This window comes from Orbicella faveolata, unplaced genomic scaffold, assembly GCF_042242905.1.
Source record: "Orbicella faveolata isolate gen_17 unplaced genomic scaffold, um_ofav_v1 contig_12, whole genome shotgun sequence".
Taxonomy (NCBI): domain Eukaryota; kingdom Metazoa; phylum Cnidaria; class Anthozoa; order Scleractinia; family Merulinidae; genus Orbicella; species Orbicella faveolata.
In genome coordinates this window covers 6,990,125-7,012,710 of record NW_028301539.1, presented here as the reverse complement: position 1 = coordinate 7,012,710, position 22,586 = coordinate 6,990,125, and the positions used below count along the sequence as shown (strand labels likewise).

The window sequence follows — 22,586 nt, the reverse complement described above, 5'->3', positions numbered from 1 at the left end:
GTTGGACTTAAGCAATATTTGAGTCGGAATTTCAGCTAATTTGCCTTATAGCTAAATGCTGCGTGACATGGGTAGGAAATGACATTTCTTGATTGGCACCTGTCACTTCAAATGACTTGAAATTCCTGGTGTGAACTAAGACAGGTCCAATCTTTATTTGTGTGAAATACCAATAAAATGCAATGTATTCTGTAAGCAGGAGCGGTGTTTAAATTTGATGCTTATTTTAGTAACATTTTGGGGATTTTGGGCAAAAAACCAGGGGGTGGGGGATGGTCTAACTCCTAAGGAAAAAATCACAAAGCCGGCCCACTTGGTATTTTAGAGTTGTTGGGTAGTACCTTTAATCTGGAGAAAAAAGGAGAGATGGCATGTATCACCCCTGCCTGGTCCTCTGGTAAACTCGGTCTTAACTCATTTTGCCCTCGCAGCTGCAGACATATGAGCCATCTTGAAGCCTCAAAGAATAATTCATAATTTTGTAAAACTTACCGCTTCGGTGTCGATAATTCATCCTAGAAATTCCTAATTTGTTCTATAACCTATATATCCTTAATTTATTATTTGTGAATGTACGTTGAATTATGAAACTAAAGCTGAAGACGAATCACGTAAAACTCTAATAGGGCTGAGCTCGAGGCAGTGACTGCAAAAATCAAGACCTCAATTGGTTTGTTTCGTCGCAACCGACAATACGCCGCAATCGTTTTTCCCGACTCAGTTCGATAGGAAAGTATTCATTTTCGTCTCAGAATCAGTACACAGCCACCCTAAAAGATCTCCAGGCTTTATAACTGTGTTATGAGCAAAAAGAAACATCAAAACCTGCTAGCGCTAACTACATTTTTATCTTCATTAATTAAAGTGTGCTTAACTAGGTCATGCAGTTCACACGTGGAAGAATTTCATCTTTTGTTTTTATTCTCTTTATTTACAAAGGTAAAAGTACAAGTCATCATTTGGAAGAAAGTTTTAATTTACAAAAATGAAATTCTCTTTTGGATATCTTAATGCTTTAGAAACACATGTCTGGTATTAATAACACGACCTTCAGAAAAAGTTCTAAGTTCTTGGACTATTTTGTCGTTTCATCGTTTTGGTCTATAGTTTTTAAGTCGAAAAACAATAGCGAAGCACTTGCCTGATTGTGTCCTTCACTGCTGTCTAACTTCTTCTAGCTTCCATCAGTAAAGAATCGGGTTTAATGACGAGTTTACGAAAACTAAAGTGGTTGTATAAGTCCAAGCGCATAAAAAAGGAGTTGAAGATAATCCACCATTTGTCACCAAAGCCGCTACTACACCATAGGGTAGATAACAAGCCACCAGCGTCAGTTGCAGCCATAATGCAGTGGACACTGCCTTTTTGTATCGCGCTATGTTTAGGTGATTTGTTTGGTTCGGTTGTTGAACATGGCCTTGTACTTGAAGTTGATGATGACGGAGGGTGAAGAAAATCTTCGTGTAAGAGAAGACCGAGGTTACCAGACACAGTGATGTATGATACCATACCATATTGCATTGCTGAAAAGACAGCGGACACAACCATAAGGTAATTACGGTCGCGTAAGTTCTTTCCAAAGTTACAACTTCTCTGTATCTCAGTCTCAACAACAGGGCGAGAAGTCTGTCCACGCTTATTGCAGTCATTGTCATCAGAGACACTCCACACAAAACATTGCCTGCCAACAAGCCTACGGTTAATATGTAGTGACAAATGTATATTCCAATCCTCATTTTTTGAAGACATCAATATCCAGTAGATAACAGCGAGTGGTTCTGAAAGCAGGCAGACGCAGAGATCAGTTGTTGCAAGGCTACGCAGCAAGAGTTTGGACGGCGGATGGAGGGAAGACTCCTTGTGAAGAGCAATTAGGATCAGAAAATTCCCAAGAAGTGCAGTGACGGAAAGGAACGAGTTTAAATCTGAAAGAAATGTCAGGTGACCGTGCAGTCCAGTAGATAAACCTGAATAACTATCTAGTTGTTCAACTGTTTTCTGCTGTCCATCTCCAGTAAAGTTTGCTGTCGTCACATCGATCTGCAACGTAGCTATTTGTAAAAATTGTGAGCTAGAATCCGTTAACGTGCGCTGTTGAAACTTCTCAGTGTTGTTTTTACTACAAGAACTGATATATGGATGAAAAACTGAATATAAGCGCTTTTTATAGCGCTTGTCAGTAATTCCCCAAACATGTCAATACATATCATTGACAGTTTGGAAAGACAACTTAAATAGCCATGCAGCTGGTTTATTGCCAAAGATTCTGAAGACTGACTTTTTTCTATTTTTGCGTTGCAAAAAAATACGAGGTAGAGGCATCTGCATTCTCTTTCATTTGATAGTTAACATGGAAATAATGAGAAAGGTAATAATTTATTGTTCTGCCATTGGTTTTGAAGTGTATGTTTTGACCTCAGGAAATATTTCACAAATTCTTAAATCTAGCAGTCAGATCCAAAATTAATTTCTTTCTCGATCACCCATCAAACTAATAATTTGTCAGTTTTTTAGATTGGTGATATTGAAATAAATAGTAGTGGCGATATTAAACAAGATTTTGAAGGTGAAAATAATCTGTAGCTCTTTTCCCACGATCTACCGGGATGGAAGTGTATCAAGAATAAATTATCTATATTTTCTTGTTCTTTGCTTTTTTACTTGAGATTTTTGACTTTTTTGAGTCGTGGATCAGGACTTATTTTGTCTGTTTGTTTTAGAGGGTCCAAGTTGTGTTTGCACGAATTGCGTCGCTTTTCAAGCTTTTCAAGAATGGGGCCATAAACATCTATGGACGTGTAAATTCGCTATTAAAAATGCAAAGTGACCTTCCATGCATTCCTCGACATTTTCAAATATCAAATGAGAGAAACGTCATGTGTAAGTTGCACATTCTGGCGAAATCAAAATCACAATTGTCTTGTGTTTTCTGATTTTCAATTTCAGGGAAGTGGTTTGTCGTAGGTTCATCACAATACGGAGATCTGCAGTATAGCTACGTGACCTAACACCATGACTGACAAAGATATCTCCTTTATTTACTTTGCAAATGAATATAACCCGATAATGCAAAGAAAGCACATAAGGGAATGTCTGTCTCACTTTAATTTTGCTGACAAGTCAATGAAATTCTAAAGAAACTTGCTTCCTGTGAGCCAGGAACTTTAATATACTCTGTCTTATCTTTAATGGACCGCATGGATGCCGGTTACAATGCCATGACAAATCTTGCTTTGTAAATGTGCTTATATCTTATCGCCTCAATTAAAACGTGGAAAACCCAAGCAAAAAACAAAATTAACTGTTTTCCCAGTAAAAGCTAAGCAACAGTTTTTTGAAAGATAATTTTTAATGTGTCAGTTTATAAATGCGGACGCAGAAACATGTGTATAAAATTACCTTGTCCTATGACCGTACATTCAAACCTTTAAAACTGGTAAGGAAACAGGCGAGATGAAGTACTAGACAACCAAAATGTCTACACGGGATAAAAGTTTACTTCTCTAGAACTGGTAAGGAAACACGCGAGCCATGCAACTCAGAAATTTTAAAACGCGAAGAAAAAAAACAAGGAGCTGACTGGATGTTCAATATATAGAACTAGTTCTCTGAACACGAGGCGAGAAAGAACGACACCATACGCAAATATTGATTGACCTTTCTTATCCCGCAAATTTATACGCCAGTCCTAACAGGTAGTCCTCATAAGCAAAGAACGAGCGCATAACCTATTTTGAATTCATGAGTCAATATCCTTTTGGAAACACTGTGCCTCTGATTTTCGAACGTCAAATGGCTCGATTCTACTCAGCCGAAGGTGGCTCATCTTGATCTTTCGATCGCCCACCATCGCTCTGAATTAAGCAGCTAATGATTCGCGGCATTTTCTGTTTATACCAATGACACGGATGGAAGTGGATTCTTTGACCGTCGAAACTTAGCCCATTCTCTCAAAAAAAATGTTTTTGAAAATTATAGGACTTTTTATTTATCACTCGTACATGTTTAAACCTAACAACTTTAGTTTTTTCTTTGAAAATGACTAATCAATATTAAAAGTCTGTTTTTTTCCATTTAGAATTAACTTCCATGCCAAATAAACATTTATACCAAGAAATATGAGCCTAACTAACGTAGAAGGTCTAAACCTTTTCCGTTTTTCGTGAAATGATCAAATTTGTAGCAAAAATATTTTCTGTTTTCCATTCCAACAATTTTATCGCTATTTTTCTACAACGCAGTTATCTTCTTTTTGGTCCAATACGCCACAGACGTACAGTACGTCTATATTTACGTAACAGTCGAGCTTCGTTCAATCAATAAACGCCTCGATTTATATTAAAGACAGACGAGCTGTCTCGAAAGAAAGATGTTTACATGAGAAACCATCGTTTTAAATGGCAAGGATTGAGAAGTTTAACAAGAATGCCCGTCACGCTTACCTCAATTCGATTCTCGAATTTTCAACTGGCCTAACTTCCATCGCTCACTATAGCGAAGCTTCGAAATTTTATGTTCGTTAAAATACTGCTTCACATACAAGCGCATCTCGGCTGTCCATTTTAATTTCGGTATGTTAGTAATGAACTCATTTTGCCCTCGCAGCTGCAGAAATGTGCGCAATCTATGAAACAAAATTGCAAAAATTCGCATGTTCCAAAGTAAAAATAATTCAGCTCAAACCTCAATGAAGACTTGAGTCATAATTTTCGAATAATTTCCGCTTGAGTGTTAACTACGTATCCCACTGTACCCATGTTTTCTTCTATAAATGTTTCTTCAACCATTTTGTGAATATTCGTCGAGTTTTGGAACTAAAGACGAATCATAGAAACACAGACTAGAATATTGCTGAAGTCGAGACGGTTTGTTGCATGATTTTAAAATCTCAAATCATTTCCTGAATATTCGTCGGGTTTTGGAACTACATTGTAAAGACGAATCGTAGAAACACAGACTAGAATAGGACTGAACTCGAGACGGTTTGTTATTGTAAAAATTAAATGCATAATTTCTGTTTTACTTCGTAAACGACGTTTTGTGTCAGAATATAACGCACTCATCTCAATTTGCATGGTCCAAACAAATAAACTTCAGCTAAAGCCTCAATGAAGACTGAGTCATAATTTTGACGGAAATACCGCCAGACCGAGTGTTAAATACGTGTCCCACATGTGCGTATGTATAATAAATCATTTTGTAAATATTCGTTGGGTTTTGGAACTTAAGCTGAATCATTATATTCAAACGCCAGAGTATTCTGTACATGATGAAGTCCACACGAAGAAAAATAGAAATTCATTGTTTTCGATATCTATTTACAGTTGTAAAACGGCCAGTCGTCATTTGAAACATATTTTTATTTACAACAATGATGAAAACATTCTCCTCGGCTATCTTATTGCAAAAGAAACATTTTCTACTGATATATTAAAATGAGTAAGCACCACTTTTAAATTAAGGAAATGCTCACAAGAACTTTTAAAATCTTAGTCTTGAATATCATTCTTCGTTACAAGTCAGAGCTAATTCAAATAAAATGGCAAGACAGTTGTCTGATTGTGTCCTTAACTGCTTGTCTTACTTCGTCTATCTTCCAACAGTAAAGAATCGGGTTTAATGACGAGTTTAAGAAAATTGAAGTGACTGTATAATACCAAGCGGTATAAACAAATAAAGATCGTCCACCACTAGTCGCTAAAGTCGACGTTACACCATAGGGTAGATAACAAGCGACCAGCGTTATTTGCAGCCATATTGCAGTGGACACTGCCTTTTTGTATCGCGCTATGTTCAGTTGATTTGCTTGGTTCGGTTGTTGAACATTTTGTTGAACTTGATTTTGAAGATTACGAAGGGTCAAGAAAATCTTTGTGTAAGAGAAAATCGAGGTAATAAGACCCAGTGGTATAACTACGGTGCCATACCAAAAGGTTATAAGGCGATTCCAAAAGAACATTGTTGAAAAAACAGTGGACACAAACCAGAAGGTAATAACGACCACATAGACTCGGTTTAATGTTACAACTTGTCTGTATCTCAGTCCCAACAACAGGGCGAGAAGTCTGTCGACACTTATTGCAGAGAGAGTCAACAGAGACACTCCACACAAAATATTGCCTGTTATAAAGGCTGCCACTGATATGTAGCGACACATATTCCAATGTTCATTCAATGCAGATATCAAACAAGTAACATTGAGAGGCTCTGCAATAAGACCAACACAAAGATCAGTTGTTGCAAGGCATCGAAGTAAGAGTTTGGACGGCGGATGAAGCGAAGACTCCTTGTGAAGAGCAATCAGGATCAAAGCATTTCCAACAAATGCAGAAACGGACAGAAAAATATTTGAAACTAAAATAAATGTCAACTGGCCGCTTAGTTTATCAGTTAGTCCTTCCAAACATAATAGTTGTTCAAATTTTTTCTGCTGTCCATTTCCAGCGAAGTTTGCTGTTGCCATATTGATCTGAAATGCTTACTAGAAACTGTCTAAACTTCTCAGAGTCGTAAAGTTACAAAGCGGGTCCTTGACATCCGACGAACTATCAAGACGCTTTTTATAACGCCGAATTTCAAGATTGTTTAAATATGTCAGTACATGAATGATTGACAGTTTTTGCAAAGACAAATTAACAAGCCATAGCTTAGCAGCTGGGTTAAGCCCAAAGAGTCACTGGTTGTTGTTTCGGTTTAAAAAAAAAACTACGGGTTTAAAACTATCCGCATTTTATTTCATGTGATAATAAAAAAAAAATGTCTAGTTTAACTATTAGTTTTGAAGGTTATATTTTAGCTGCAAGAAATATTTTGCAAATTATGCAAGCTCTACGGGTTATCCTAAATTAATTTCTTCCTCGATCAGGAATCAAACTAGTTACCTTGCGCTACTGTTTCAAAACGAGCCACCGTGAAAAACCTTTCATTTGAAAATGAGTTTGATTTGCATGAAAATGAACCTGAAGGGGAAAGACATTTTTATATCAATGATTTCGCACGAAGACTTAGTTTGACACCGAGGCAAAAGGCAACTCAGAAATAGCCTATTGTTAGCCATTGTTAAAAAGATGGAGGTTTTCGTTAATTTTCGAGCGTTAATTGGTTTTTCGCTGGTTTTTCGCAATGTGGACATCTGTAGTTTAGCTACAGGGTCTTATCAGCCCCATTTAGTATTACTCAAGGTTTATCAAATCAATTACGTTTTCTGATGAAGAAAATGAAAAGTTTACACAAGTTTGTTTGATTCCTCCAACACTTCAAAGCACTGCTGGTCAAGTTATCCAAGACAAAGTGTTTCCAGCCTTGACAGCTTTGTGTTTCTTTGTTATTTTAAATGAAATGACTTTCTTCCTTCTTTGTCATTCTGGCTGACAAACAAGTCTCCTTTAAAAACTTTCCACGCAAATGATTGATGCAGAGAAAACATAGAATTAAATATTTGTTTTGATCTCGATTTACATTCACTGACAATCCAAATGTATTTGTATTTTCTTCGGTGACTCGGGGTTCTTTTTACATTGCAAATGATCGGTTCCCTCTCCTAAGATGGATAGTTTTGGTTTTATTTTTTTCACAATGCTATGCAAAGGTGCTGTACTAGGAGCAACAAACGATGCGTCGGTACTTTGTCTCCAAAAAGCAACCTTCGATGTATCAATATTCTTACATGGCTCCGACGCTATCAGGACAAAATTACAAGTTTCTTTTCGTCTTGGATACAACGAAAACACCACCAAATACACATGTTTTTCCTGAAAACCGGAAAGTCGTGTTAAAAAAAATTGATGTATCGATCGTAGCTTACTTACAACGTTCATATTAGGTACACAGAAATATATTAAAGTTGCTTGAAGTTTCTTACCGATTTGCCTGTTTTCACCTGTGCTCGACAGATTTGTTTATTTAAATGTAGTCACTGGACCATCGAAAACCCAATAGAACTGAGCTACTATTGTGATTACCCACGACCTGCCCCCTTCTATCTCGTAGTTTAGTCGGCGGAGCAACGGGTCTCTAATCTGAAGGTCTTGCGTTTGAACCCTCCAAAGTGCTGTGAGGTGCAACTTTGTATTAACAAATGCACCCTTAACTCCAGTTCACTCATTTACGATGCACTCCCTTTTAGAACACTGATTGTATACTGACGCTGCAGGGAACTTCGTCTCACATGCTTAGGATACTAATCCCGCTTTCTTAAACTAAAACCTACAATATGTTCATTCCATTTCCCCGCATTAAACTTACCCTCGTCTGTGTGCTGATGTTAAAGAAGCTACGTCACGGTTTGCGCATCTTGTAAAGTTTAGATTAAGTTTTTCAAGTTCCGGCGACGTTTGTAATTCGTGTTAATCTTCTCCATCCTTAACCATCCTTGCTCCTTTATGGGTTATTACTATCTTTTTGGTGTTTTTCTTTCTTAGCAAACGATTATTTTCAAATTTCCTTTCACTTAAAGGTAATTTTGTACCTGGACAAAAATAACTCAATATACCGTGGCTGGGCTCCTTTAAAGAAAAGCAGTTATTTTCGCTGATAAGTACGCTCATTGTTACTTAGTCGATAAAGTTGGTTCTAACTCTCGGTTGTCAGTTAATTATGCTCTCCGAGGAATGTTACGTCGGACGTTAGCCGTTTATTTACATTTTATTTCGAATTTGATTTATATTTCCAAATATTCTCGGTCATTTTTTTCACCGCTGGTGCAAGGAGCACACATTGTGCAGATTATCTGTTGTACAGAGACTTTCTACGGAGCCAAAACAACGTTAGTGCGAGTCCTGGTTTATTTGCTAGATTATCCGTTTTATTTTCGTCGCTTTTCATGCAGTTTGTAGTACATCTTTGTTTATCCGTTTGTAATTTAAGTTTACTAAACGTCGACTATCCACAAGTCATCTTGACCTTCACCATGTATCTTCAAAGACTGACTGACGTTCAAGCTTTTAGCGTTTGTTCTTTCCCAGGAGAGGTCACCTACGGCAGTTACAGATAAAGACAGAAACCGTGAAGACTGAAGCGATTTTCTGTGCTTGATGGGCTCTATTTTCAGTGGGGGTATGTCGAGTTTGTTTTCCATTTCTTAGTTTCTTTTCGATCAATATTTCATCATTGAGATTACCAAGCACTTCCAAGTTGATGTCATGTATAAGGCGAGTAATTTCCTCGCTAAATAAGCTTAAGATACCAGATATTAACTAAGCTTCCCCGCTGAGAAACATTTGTCAGGTATCCCATAATGCGAGTGCATGCCTCGATCTATTTTATAGACTGTTATTGTTCACGTGACCAAATCAGTTAACATGTACGCGATCCAGGAGAGCGCGCAGAAAAGTGTTTTATTTCGTCGTCTTTTAAAACGAATGATTGGATTGAATCTCGCTACGTTTTCAGAATACACCTCTTCGCTTACCATTTATTTATGGAGCTTCGTTTGTTCAAGCGAAATTATTTACTGAACACAATCGAACGCAGTCCATTGAATTATGTTCGATTGAGATCGGTTGCCGTACTTAATTGAACTCAGTCTAATGGGTTGGGTTCGATTAAGTTCAATTGTTTCGAAAATCGAACTCACACAAAGTTCGGTATTCGATTTCGTTCGATTGCCGAACTCAATCGAATTCAATCACCGAATTGAATTCGATTGAGTTCGATTTCCGAAGGTTCGATCGACTATGCCGGGTAAACGTGAGCGGTGGATCGAAATAACACGCTTGGGCTGATGCCAAATAATACAGACCCCTCAAACTGGCAAGAAAACAACTGAGACGAGGTAGACAACGAAATATCTAGACGGTGAAAAATAAAACACCACATATACACCACATACAACTTTACTTTTTTAGAGTGAAGACTCGTCCAGCCAAAGCATGCAACCCAGAAAAATTAATACGCGAGAAGAAACAAGGAGTTGATACACAACATACATACCTTGTTTAACGAACACGAGGCGAGAGAGAAAAAAAAACAATAAACCAATTATTGTTTGACCTCTCTTATCCCGCAAATTTATCCGCCAGGCCTGCCAGACAGCTCATGCATGCCCTGATCATGCATACCCTTTTTTAGAACAACAAGCGCATCGGCTGAATCCGGCTATTGTGTTCGAATTCAAGAGGGTATTTTCGTCTTTGAAAAACTTTGCAGTTCATAAATCTCGAACGTCGAATAGGTTGATTTTACTCATTCAAAGGTGGCTCACCTCGATCTTTCGATCGCCCACCATCGCTAATTTAAACAGCTGATTATTCACAGCATCCACCGTTTATACCAATGACATGGATGAAAGTGGCTACTTTGTCCGGGGGAAACTTAGCCGGGTTGGACAAATCTTCAAAAAACGTTTATTTTTGAAAAACGTAGGACTTTTTTTTTATTCATCACTCGCACATCTTTAAACCTAACAGCTTCAGTTTTCGTTAGTTTTCTCCATAATGCGACTAAAATTCAAAGTTATTTTTCCCCACGCTATATTTAGAATTGACTTCCTTTGCCAAATACACATTTGTGCCATAAATACGAACCTTGCTAGCAACGAAGTCCTAAACTTCTTCCGTTTTACCTGAAACTAATTTAATTAATTCTTTTGTCGCTAAGTATTTTCCGTTTTCCATTCCAACAACTTTATCGCCATTTAAATATAACCGCTTCTCATAAAGGCACACTTCACCTATCACTTCTAATTGAACTCATTTAATCTCAGATATGCTGCATCTTAAAAAAAGTTTCAAACATTTCATATTCTAAAAAAAGCTACGCATGTGCTTCAATGAAGACTTGAGTCATAATTTTGTAATGTAGTCCACGCGGAGAAGAATTGCAATTCATTCTTTTTCATCCCTTTATTATTTACGGCTGTAAAAGGATAAGTCATTTGAAACAATTATATTTTTAATTAAGGCAATGATGAAGTTTTCTCTTAGGACTATCCTACTGATCCAGAAACATGCAATACCGAGATATTTTAAAAAAGGTTAAGCAACACCTTTAATTTGAGACAACTTTCTAGAAAAGTTCTAAAATCTTAACGCATCAGGGAGATTTTTTATCGTATAGGTATAACTCGCATCGATTTTGCCCTACACGTTCCTTGTAGGGCCCTACGCATTTCTAGTAGGGCCTTACGCGTTTTTCCTGCCCTATCACTTCGACGCGTACGGCCCTTATACGGGACTTTTTTCCTTATGGTTTTCCAAGGAAATTGCGCGCGGAGCCGTACGGATCATATGATAATATTGTTCTTTCCGTAAGGGCTGAATATTCCTATTTTTCTGCCGATTTTGGGTTGAAAGTAAGTATTCTTGTGAAAATTCTTAGAAGTGGATTATGTCGACACAACGTTAGATTAACTGTCCTATCATGACTTTGATAGCGTTCAATTAATTTTCGGACCACGCAAAACTTCTTGCATTGCTGTTATTAACGTAGAACACACGCCTAATGTTGTTTTTATTGTTTTTGGCTAGTTTTGTCATTTAGAGACTTGTCATCACCCAAAATTATGTTCTTTACAAAATCTTAGCCTCGGGCAGTTATTAGTAAAATATTCTTAAAATTTCGCCAAATTCAGCTCCCATTTTCGTATTAAAGGCGCTTATATTCAATTTTTCATCGTTACCTCAGTCCTTGTAGTAAGATAAAGAAACTTAGTAAATATTCATTGTTGCGCGAAAAGTACGTAAACATCCATACGTTTCAAGGCTGCTGCCTCTTCATCAGCGGATAAAAAACAACTGTAAATTGTGCGCGTTACATAACGAAAAATTGACTTTGAAGTTATTTGCGCGCGCTGACCAAAAAGAGCCCGCATGTAAACATTCAAAATAAACATTATTTCCATGTTACTAGCGCGCGTAGATTTTGGGAACGAGTTTATAGGAAGGCAAAGTCGGTATTAAGTCCTCCCGGATGCAACGTTTTGTATTTGAAAATCATCCTGGCTTCGAAGCTGCACCTATCCTTGTTGTAAGAAGCCACACTGAGAAGTTTCGACAGTGCAAGTTAATATAACAGAACAAGTATTATGTTCGTCAGATTTAACGACTGGACTACACCGCCACTTGACATTTCTATCATATTTAAACTCTTTTCTGTCTGTTACTGCATTTCTTAAGAATGTTCTGATCCTAATTGCTCTTCACAAGGAGTCTTCGCTTCATCCACCGTTTAACCTCTTGCTTCGCACCCTTGTAACAACTAATCTCTGTGTTGGTCTTACTGCAGAGCCTCTCGCTGTAAGCTATTGGATGTCTGAAGTGAATGAACATAGCAATATTTGTCGCTTCGTATTACCCGCAGCTTTGTTAGAAGGCTCCATTTTGTGCTTAGTGTCTCTCTGGATACTGACTGCAATAAGCGTGGACAGTCTTCTCGCCCTGTTGTTGGGAGTGAGATACAAACAAGTTGTAATTTTAAAGCTAATCTACGTGATTGTAATTACCATTTCGATTGTGCGACTGTCCTTTCAGTAATGCAATATTCCGTTATCAGCTTATGGTACTGGATTATAGTCTTACAGTCTTACTGAATTGGTGTCTAAATAATAACAAGGGCCGTGAAATTCTATAAACATGTACCCCGCTATCAAACGTTCCCATTAAAGATCAAGATGAATTGATCGAGCTGTTTTTTTCCCGAAAATAGTTCAGTTCACATGTTCCCAGTTATCCCTGGGACAGTCTCTTTCAGTTAAGAAACATACTTTTCGGTTTAAATCATGTTTAACATATTTAACGTTACCACCTCCTTGATCGATAAATTTTCAATTTACTTTTTTCTCCGTGAAAATAAACTCTGAACTATGAACTTTTAGATCAAAAACTTAAAAGTGAAAATTCAGAAAGAAAACACATTCACTGAGGAAATGGACACAGTCGTTTGCTAACGGAAGTGAAAGTTTCGTGTTGATTGACAGCTACTTGATTATTTCTCAAAACTTTGTTTTCGCTGGATGGAGACACCTTGAAGAGTTACAACTCAAAAGCGATGTGAACGATTTCAGTCAAATTTGGTCAATTGAAATAGTAACCTGTTTATGTTATCGAAGATAAAACGTTTTGCAGCGCTAGCCTTACCGTTCCTTTGTTAATTAAAATTAAACGACTGACAATTTCACTCTAGCTGACAAACAAGTCTCCTTTATTTCTTTTGTAACTGAATATACGCCCAAACAATTATGCAAAGGAAACATAGAAGCCAAAGTGTATCTGACCAAAAGCCTTGATTCTACTCAATCAGGTGGTTCACCTTTATTTTTTAATCGCCCACCATCCCTAACCTAAACGGCCGATACTTCACAGAACCATTAGTTTTAAAAAATGACTAATAAAAAACTATTGTTGAGAACTGCAAATTAATCCTGGCGTTGTTTACAAGAAGCCTAGGTGCATTATGTAAAAGATATGGACATTTCTAAGGAGGAAGTAGTACGACTTGTCCCTTTTAAAATACGTTTAAATTTGTTCACGGATAAAGTATTTCCCTATTTTCCATTGCCATTAAATATGGGTCATTTTCCCCTTAATTTTGTCTCCACATTTATCTCTTTCTTGTTCTAAACCACAGAATAACGCATAAGCAATTAATGCAGAAGCTACATACAAGTACACACGTAAGATGTCGATAATCAAGGCCACTTTTCGAAAACATTCAAATTAGAAGGCGTCACCTGGTACTTTACTGAAATAAAATATGCATTCACAAACAAATTAAGTGGCTCTCCTGCTAAAAACGGTCCACTCGACTTCGGGTCCAAAAATAATTTTCCTTCATTTTTTGTCAGTGAAAAGGGTTTGACACATATATAGAAAAAAGCAATTTATTATTTTCCAATTCCTTATTTTTCCTTTGCTCCGAGCCAAAATTGAATTTTGGCCGAACTGAGGTTGCCGACCGTGATCAGAAAGGTAAAATTCACCGATTTTGTGAAGCGTGCTACGTCGCCAAAAATGCAGCTCACGGAATTTCGTTTTCATACGAATTTTAAGATACATTCATTACTTTGACTGACGAAATATGGAAACTTTTCGAAAAATTCTAAGCTTACCAGCGAGGCTGGAAGATACCCTGCTTCGAGGCCTTTGAGCACCTACTAAAATTTAGCCAAATTTGACGGGGAAAATCTCAAAAGTTGGGTCTAAATGAAGCCTACAAAGCACATCACAGTAAATTTCATACCTTAATAAGCCGTTCTATAAGTTCAAACCGGTGGGTATCTCCTTGGATTGCACGCGAGAACAGATTAAAATCTGCCACAGTCAGTGTGTTTACACAGCCATCGCTCGTATAAAAGCTCATTTGTATAACCTTAGCACCCGGTGAAAATACATCTTCTTCCGTTCAGGTTCGTTTGTTGACCTTCTGAGTAGTGGCAAAAAGCTTCCTTTAATACTTGTGTACACTCTAGATCCAGTTTTGAGGTGAAGGTTGCGTTAAAGTTGATCAATTCTCAAGACTTGCGAGACTCCAAAAGTAAATAATGGCGCCGGTCTGCAGAAATTAACCGTAGCCGTCGTCCTGACCCTTCAATAAATTCTGCAGCAGAGGTAGCACTAGGAGAAGAAGAAAATCGTAAGTTTTCATTTACCGTCTAATGGCAACTGAATCCTGTACTACTGCCAAGACTACTGGGAGCTTGAGGGCTATATGCCCGAATTTGAAAAACAACAACAACGAACACTTGCCGGTTGCATCGCCGCTGGGAAATGAACCTGAAGGAACACGACACGCTTGAATGGAACTATGTTTTGCGATGAATGATGGGCTTTACTTCTGTTTTAAGCTTGATGCTTGTCTTCTAGTATCTTGCACACCGCATAAAATAAACTTCGGGATCCATTTATCGGGCCGTTTATACAACGAAAGCTGCAAATGTCACACAAGTTGTAACGTGACCAATTACCCGGGAGGGGGATACTCCCTTATATGGGCTATATAGGTATCTGTATGTGAGGCCCCAAAGAGTAGGGTTTTTCAGCCGTTTGGGTCATAAATAGGGTATCGATTTTGGCCATTTTGGTTATAAATTGGGTATGGTTTTAGCACTCTAGTCTTGAATTGGGTATGTTTCTTAGCAGAAGCTACTTTTTCATCATTATCAATAGGACCCTCAACAAAAGCCCTTCATGACGTACGTTTACGGCAACTGTGTCAGCCGCAACGGTCATAAATAGGCTATCGAATTTTAAGTCAGGTCATAAATAGGGTAGCAAAAAACGCAGATTTTGGTCATAAAGAGGGTAAGGGTTTGAGAAGGGGGCCGCACACCCCTACTCAACTTTTCTGGAAGTACCCCCCCATCCTGGGTCAATTACCAGGGGCTGAGGGCAAATCTCCTACCCCGCGCGCGCGGATCATTAGATTTGACAAGATTTTCTCATTTCAATATTGTTAATGAAAAAGCCACCCATTAATTTTTTGGACTAGTGCAATCTTTTCAGTATGACCGAACGACGACAATCATTGCACCTTTTCAATTTTTATCTACCTTTCCTCGGAAAATATAAGGAGTTTCTAATACATGAGGGCGGAGGAAGCAGACATGGACCTAAAATTCACTTTTCCTTTCCCGTTATCAGCCGTTCGTTTTTCATAGAAAACACAATGGAAGAAAATCAAAAGATGGGACCAAGAAACCTTCCAAAAAACGTCCATATCGAAGTGCGTGCAGACGTTGAGAGGCCGATTTCTCACTTTGTGTTTATAGGACTACTACCCTTCCCATTTTTTCTGACGACACCAGAATTATTGGCCATAAAAATAGTTTGTCTTTGATTTCTCCGCCTCGCGAAACATATGGTTAAGTGATGAGACATGCACTCTTACTGGTATGGGACTCAAGCGAGGATGTGGACTTTGAACGTAATTGTCCTAAAATGCGATAGGCTTTTTATTCAAGGTGAGAAATCGGCCTCTCAACACCTGCACGCACTTCGATATGGACGTTTTTAGGAAGGTTTCTTGGTCCCATCTTTTGATTTTCTTCCATTGTGTTTTCTATGAAAAACGAACGGCTGATAACGGGAAAGGAAAAGTGAATTTTAGGTCCATGTCTGCTTCCTCCGCCCTCCTGTATTAGCAACTCCTTATATTTTCCGAGGAAAGATGACAAAAATTGAAAAGGTGCAATGATTGTCGTCGTTCGGTCATACTGAAAGATTGCACTAGTCCAAAAATTTAGTGGGTGGCTTTTTCATTATCAATATTGAATGAGAAAATCTTGCCAAATCTAACGATCGGCGCACGCGGGGTAGGGAATTACCTTCGGCCCCTGGTAATTGGCCCAGGATGGGGGGGGGGGGGGTTACTTCCAGAAAAGTTGAGTAGGGGTGTGCGGCCCCCTTCTCAAAACCCTTACCCTCTTTATGGCCAAAATCTGCGTTTTTTGCTACCCTATATATGACCTGACTTAAGATTCGATAGCCTATTTATGACCGTTACGGCTGACATAGTTGCCATAAACATACGTTATGAAGGCCTTTGTTGAAGGTCCTATTGATAATGATAAAAAAGTAGCTTCTGCTAAGAAATATACCCAATTCAAGACTAGAGTGCTAAGACCATACCCAATTTATAACCAAAATGGCCAAAATCGATACCCTATTTATGACCCAAACGGCTGAAAAACCCTACTCTTTGGGGCCTCACATACAGATACCTATATAGCCCATATAAGAGAGTATCCCCCGTGATCCGATCCGTGATCCGATCCGTGATCCGATCCGTGATCCGATCCGTGATCCGATCCGTGATCCGATCCGTGATCCGATCCGTGATCCGGTCCGTGATCCGATCCGTGATCCGATCCGTGATCCGATCCGTGATCCGATCCGTGATCCGGTCCGTGATCCGATCCGTGATCCGGTCCGGTCCGATCCAGGTTTTGTCGACGCCGCATATAGCCCTCAAGCTCCCAGTAGTCTTGGCAGTAGTACAGGATTCAGTTGCCATTAGACGGTAAATGAAAACTTACGATTTTCTTCTTCTCCTAGTGCTACCTCTGCTGCAGAATTTATTGAAGGGTCAGGACGACGGCTACGGTTAATTTCTGCAGACCGGCGCCATTATTTACTTTTGGAGTCTCGCAAGTCTTGAGAATTGATCAACTTTAACGCAACCTTCACCTCAAAACTGGATCTAGAGTGTACACAAGTATTAAAGGAAGCTTTTTGCCACTACTCAGAAGGTCAACAAACGAACCTGAACGGAAGAAGATGTATTTTCACCGGGTGCTAAGGTTATACAAATGAGCTTTTATACGAGCGATGGCTGTGTAAACACACTGACTGTGGCAGATTTTAATCTGTTCTCGCGTGCAATCCAAGGAGATACCCACCGGTTTGAACTTATAGAACGGCTTATTAAGGTATGAAATTTACTGTGATGTGCTTTGTAGGCTTCATTTAGACCCAACTTTTGAGATTTTCCCCGTCAAATTTGGCTAAATTTTAGTAGGTGATCAAAGGCCTTGAAGTAGGGTATCTTCCAGCCTCGCTGGTAAGCTTAGAATTTTTCGAAAAGTTTCCATATTTCGTCAGTCAAAGTAATGAATGTACCTTAAAATTCGTATGAAAACGAAATTCCGTGAGCTGCATTTTTGGCGACGTAGCACGCTTCACAAAATCGGTGAATTTTACCTTTCTGATCACGGTCGGCAACCTCAGTTCGGCCAAAATTCAATTTTGGCTCGGAGCAAAGGAAAAATAAGGAATTGGAAAATAATAAATTGCCTTTTTTCTATATGTGTCAAACCCTTTTCATTGACAAAAAATGAAGGAAAATTATTTTTGGACCCGAAGTCGAGTGGACCGCTTTTAGCGGGACTGCTACTTAATATTAAAGACAGACGGGCTGTCTCCGGAAAGAGCGATGTTTGCTTCAGAATTTTTGTATGCTAGCAATTAAATCATTTTGCCCTCGCAGCTGCAGACATATGCGCCATCTTGAACTCGGACACAACATTCAAACATTTTGATGGTACGAATTAAATTTTAGTATCTGCCTCAAGGAATGATTTATAATTTTGTAAAACTTACGTTTCGGTGTCGATAATTCATCCTATAAATTCCTAATTTGTTCTATAACCTATATATCCTTAGTTTATTATTTGTGAATGTACGTTGAATTATGAAACTAAAGCTGAAGACGAATCATGGAAAAACTCTCGTAGGGCTGAACTCGAGGCAGTGACTGCAAAAAATCAAGACCTCAATTATTTTGTTTCTTCGCAACCGACAATACGCCGCAATCGTTTTTCCCGACTTAGTTCGATAGGAAAGTATTCATTTTCGTCTCAGAATCAGTACACAGCCACCTTAAAAGAGCTCCAGGCTTTATAACTGTGTTATGAGCAAAAAGAAACATCAAAACCTGCTAGCGCTAACTACATTTTTATCTTAATTAATCAAAGTGTGCTTAACTAGGTCATGCAGTTAACAAGTGGAAGAATTTTATCTTTTGTTTTTATTCTCTTTATTTACAAAGGTAAAAGTACAAGTCGTCATTTGGAACAAAACTTTAATTTACAAAAATGAAATTCTCTTTTGGATATCTTAATGCTTTAGAAATACATACCTGGTATTAATAACAACCTCCGGAAAAAGTTCTAAGTTCTTGGACTATTTTGTCGTTTCACCGTTTTGGTCTATAGTCGGAAAGCAATAGCAAAGCACTTGCCTGATTGTGTCCTTCACTGCTTGTCTAACTTCTTCTAGCTTCCAACAGTAAAGAATCGGGTTTAATGACGAGTTTAAGAAAACTAAAGTGGTTGTATAGCTCCAAGCGCATAAAAAAGGAGTTGAAGATAATCCACCATTTCTCACCAAAGCCGCTACTACACAATAGGGTAGATAACAAGCCACCAGCGTCAGTTGCAGCCATAATGCAGTGGACACTGCCTTTTTGTATCGCGCTATGTTCAGTTGATTTGCTTGGTTCGGTTGTTGAACCTGATCTTGTACTTGATGTTGATGATGGCAGAGAGTAAAGAAAATCTTTGTGTAAGAGAAGACCGAGGTTACTAGACACAGTGATGTAAGTATAATACCATACCATATGGTTATCAGGCGATTCCTAAGTTGCGCTGCTAAAAAGACAGCGGACACAACCCATAAGGTAACAACGATCACGTAAGTTCGTTTTAAAGTTACAGCTTGTCTGTATCTCAGTCCCAACAACAGGGCGAGAAGTCTGTCCACGCTTATTGCAGTCATTATCATCAGAGACATTCCACTCAAAACATTCCCTACCAACAAGCCTACGGTTAATATGTAGTGACAAATATTCCAATCCTCATTTTCTGTAGACATCGATATCCAGTAGATAACAGCGATTGGTTCTGAAAGCAGGCCGACGCAGAGATCAGTTGTTGCAAGGCTACGAAGCAAGAGTTTGGACGGCGGATGGAGGGAAGACTCCTTGTGAAGAGCAATTAGGATCAGAGCATTCCCAAGAAATGCAGTAACGGAAAGGAACGAGTTTAAAACTGAAAGAAATGTCAGGTGGCCGTTTAGTCCAGCAGATAAACCTAAAGAACAATCTAGTTGTTCAACTGTTTTCTGCTGTCCATCTCGAATAAAGTTTGCTGCTGCCATATTGATCTGCAACGTAGCTATTTGTAGCTAAACTGTGAGCTAGAATCTGTTAACGTGCGCTGTTGAAACTTCTCAGTGTGGTTTCTTACTACAAGAACTGATATGTGGATGAAAAACTGACTGTAAGCGCTTTTTATAGCGCTTGTCAGTAATTCCCCAAACGTGTCAATACATGACATTGACAGTTTGAAAAGACAATTTAAATAGCCATGCAGCTGGTTTATTGCCAAAGATTCTAAACACTGACTATTTTTATTTTTGCGTTGCAAAAACGCTAGGAGGTAGAAGCATGGCATTCTCTTTCAGTTGATAGTAAACATGGAAATAATTAATGAGAACGGTAATAATTTATTGTCCTGCCATTGGTTTTGAGGTGTATGTTTTGACCTCAGGAAATATTTCACAAATCCTTAAATCTACCAGTCAGATCCAAAATTAATTTCTTTCTTGATCACCAATCAAACTAATAATTTGTCAGTTTTTAATATTGGTGATATTAAACAAGAAGATTTTGAAGGTGAAAATAATCTGTAGTTCTTTTCTCAGGATCTATCGGGATGGAAATGTATCAAGAATGATTTATCTTAATTTTCTTATTCTTTGCTTTTTTCCTTGAGATTTTTGACTTTTTGAGTCCTGGATTAGGACTTATTTTGTTTGTTTGTTATAGGGGGTTGTATGCGCGAATTGCGTCTCTTTTCAAGCTTTTCAAGAATGGGCCATAAATATCTGTGGACGTGTAAACTCGCAATTATAAATGCAGTGACCTTCCGTACATTGCTCGACATTTTAAAATAATATCAAATGAGAGAAACGTCATGTGTAAGTTGCACATTCTGGCGAAATTGAAATCGCAATTGTCTTGTGTTTTCTGATTTTCAATTTCAGGGAAGTGGTTTGTCGTGGGTTCATCACAATACGGAGATCTGCAGTATAGCTACATGACCTATCACTCTGACTGACAAACATATCTCCTTTATTTATTTTGCAAATGAATATAACCCAATGATGCAAAGAAAACACATAAGGGAATATCTGTCTTACTTTAGTTTTACTGACGGGTCAATGAAATTCTAAAGAAACTTGTTTCCTGTGAGCTAGGAACTTTAATATACTTTGTCTTATCCTTAATTAACTGTATGGATGCCTGTTACAATGCCATGACAAATCTTGCTTTGTAAATGTGCCAATATCTTATCGCCTCAATTAAAACTTGGAAAATCCAAGCAAAAACTGAAATTAACTGTTTTCCCAGGAAAAGCCAAGCAGCAGTGTTTTGAAAGATAATTTTTAATGTGTCAGTTCATAAATGCGGACGCAGAAACATGTGCATAAAATTACCTTGTCCTATAACCGTACATACAAACGTCTAAAACTAGTAAGGAAACAAGCGAGATGAAGTAGACAACCAAAATATCTACGCTTATAAACGTTTACTTCTCTAAAACTGGTTAAGAAGCTCACGAGCCATGCAACTCAGAAATTGTAACGCGCGAAAAACAAAAAAAGGAGCTGACTGAATGTTCAATATATAGAACTCGTTCCATATATACGAGGCGAGGAAGAACAGCACCATACCCAAATATTAATTGACCTTTTTTATCCCGCAGCCCTCATAAACAAAGAACGCTTGCATAACCTATTTTGAATTCATGAGTCAATATCCTCTTTGAAACACTGTGCCTTTGATTTTCGAACATCAAATGGCTCCATTCTACTCAGCCGAAGGTGGCTCATCTCGATCTTTCGATCGCCCACCATCGCTCTGAATTAAACAGTTGATGATTCGCGGCATTTTCTGTTTATACCAATGACACGGATGGAAGTGGATTCTTTGACTAGCGAAACATAGCCGTGTCTCTCGAAAAAATGTTTGGGAAAAATATAGGACTTTTTATTTATCACTCGTACATGTTTAAACCTAATAACTTCAGTTTTCTCTTTGAAAATGACTTATTAAAATATTTTCTGTTTTCCATTCCAACAATTAACTTTATCGCCATTTTTCTGCAACGCATTTATCTTCTTTTTGGCCTAATACACCACAGGCATATGGTAAGTCCATATTTAGCTAACAGTCGAGCTTCGTTCAATCAACAAACGCTTCAATTTATATTAAAGACAGACGAGCTGTCTCGAAAGAAAGATATTTTACATGAGAAACCATTGTTTAAAATAGCACGGTTTGAGAAGTGTAACAAGAATGCCCGTCACGCTTACCTCAAATCGATTCCCGAATTTTCAACTGGCATAATTTCAGTCACTCACTAGAGCGAAGCTTCGAAATTTTATGTTCATTATAAAATACTGCTTCACATAAAGCACATCCCAGCTGTCCATTTTAATTTCATTTTGCCCTCACAGCTGCAGAAACATACGCCATCTAAACAACAAAATTGCAAAAATTTTCATGTTCCAAATTAAAAATAACTCAGCTCAAACCTCAAAAAAGAGTTGAGTCATAATTTTCGAATAATTTTCGCCTGAGTGATAACTACGTATTCCACTGTACCCATGTTTTTTTCTATAAATGTTTCTGCAACCATTTTGTGAATATTCGTCGAGTTTTGGAACTAAAGACGAATCATAGAAACACAGACTAGAATATTGCTGAAGTCGAGACGGTTTGTTACATGATTGTCAAAATTAAATGCATAGTTTCTGTTTTACTTCGTAAACGACGTTCGTGTCAGAATAACGCACTCATCTCAATTTGTATGTTTTAGACATATAAAATTCAGCTAAAACCTCAATGAAGACTGAGCCATAATTTTCAAGGAAATACCGCCAGATCGAGTGTTAACTACGTGTCGCACTGCACCTTTGTTTTATTCTATAACTGAATGTATAATAAGTTATTTTGAGAATATTTGTTGGCTTTTGGAACTTAAGATGAATCCTTCAAACACCAGAGTATTCTATACAGGATGTAGTCCACACGAAGAAAAATGGAAATTTATTGTTTTCGATATCTATTTACAGCTGTAAAATGATAAG

At 38.0% G+C, this 22,586-nt stretch overlaps 2 protein-coding genes and 1 pseudogene across 2 annotated transcripts; all 3 read right to left on the bottom strand.

The window, feature by feature from the left end:
• Positions 1-956: 956 nt before the first annotated feature.
• Positions 957-4,483, bottom strand: LOC149116335 (melanocortin receptor 5-like; annotated as a pseudogene).
• Positions 4,484-5,300: 817 nt separating this feature from the next.
• LOC149116334 (adenosine receptor A3-like) lies at positions 5,301-6,550 on the bottom strand. Its single transcript, XM_089278694.1, has one exon. It carries the CDS (start codon positions 6,461-6,463, stop codon positions 5,531-5,533), a length of 933 nt encoding a protein of 310 aa, XP_089134820.1. The 5' UTR covers positions 6,464-6,550; the 3' UTR covers positions 5,301-5,530.
• Positions 6,551-18,527: 11,977 nt separating this feature from the next.
• Positions 18,528-19,780, bottom strand: LOC149116333 (adenosine receptor A2b-like). The gene has a single exon (XM_089278687.1). The coding sequence runs from the start codon at positions 19,587-19,589 to the stop codon at positions 18,615-18,617; it is 975 nt and encodes a 324-aa protein (XP_089134813.1). The 5' UTR covers positions 19,590-19,780; the 3' UTR covers positions 18,528-18,614.
• Between the last annotated feature and the right edge of the window lie 2,806 nt (positions 19,781-22,586).

Coding starts and splice junctions, on each gene's coding strand:
- LOC149116333 (XM_089278687.1), bottom strand. CDS start 19,589: ATGGCAGCAGCAAACTTTATTCGAGATGGACAGCAGAAAACAGTTGAA.
- LOC149116334 (XM_089278694.1), bottom strand. CDS start 6,463: ATGGCAACAGCAAACTTCGCTGGAAATGGACAGCAGAAAAAATTTGAA.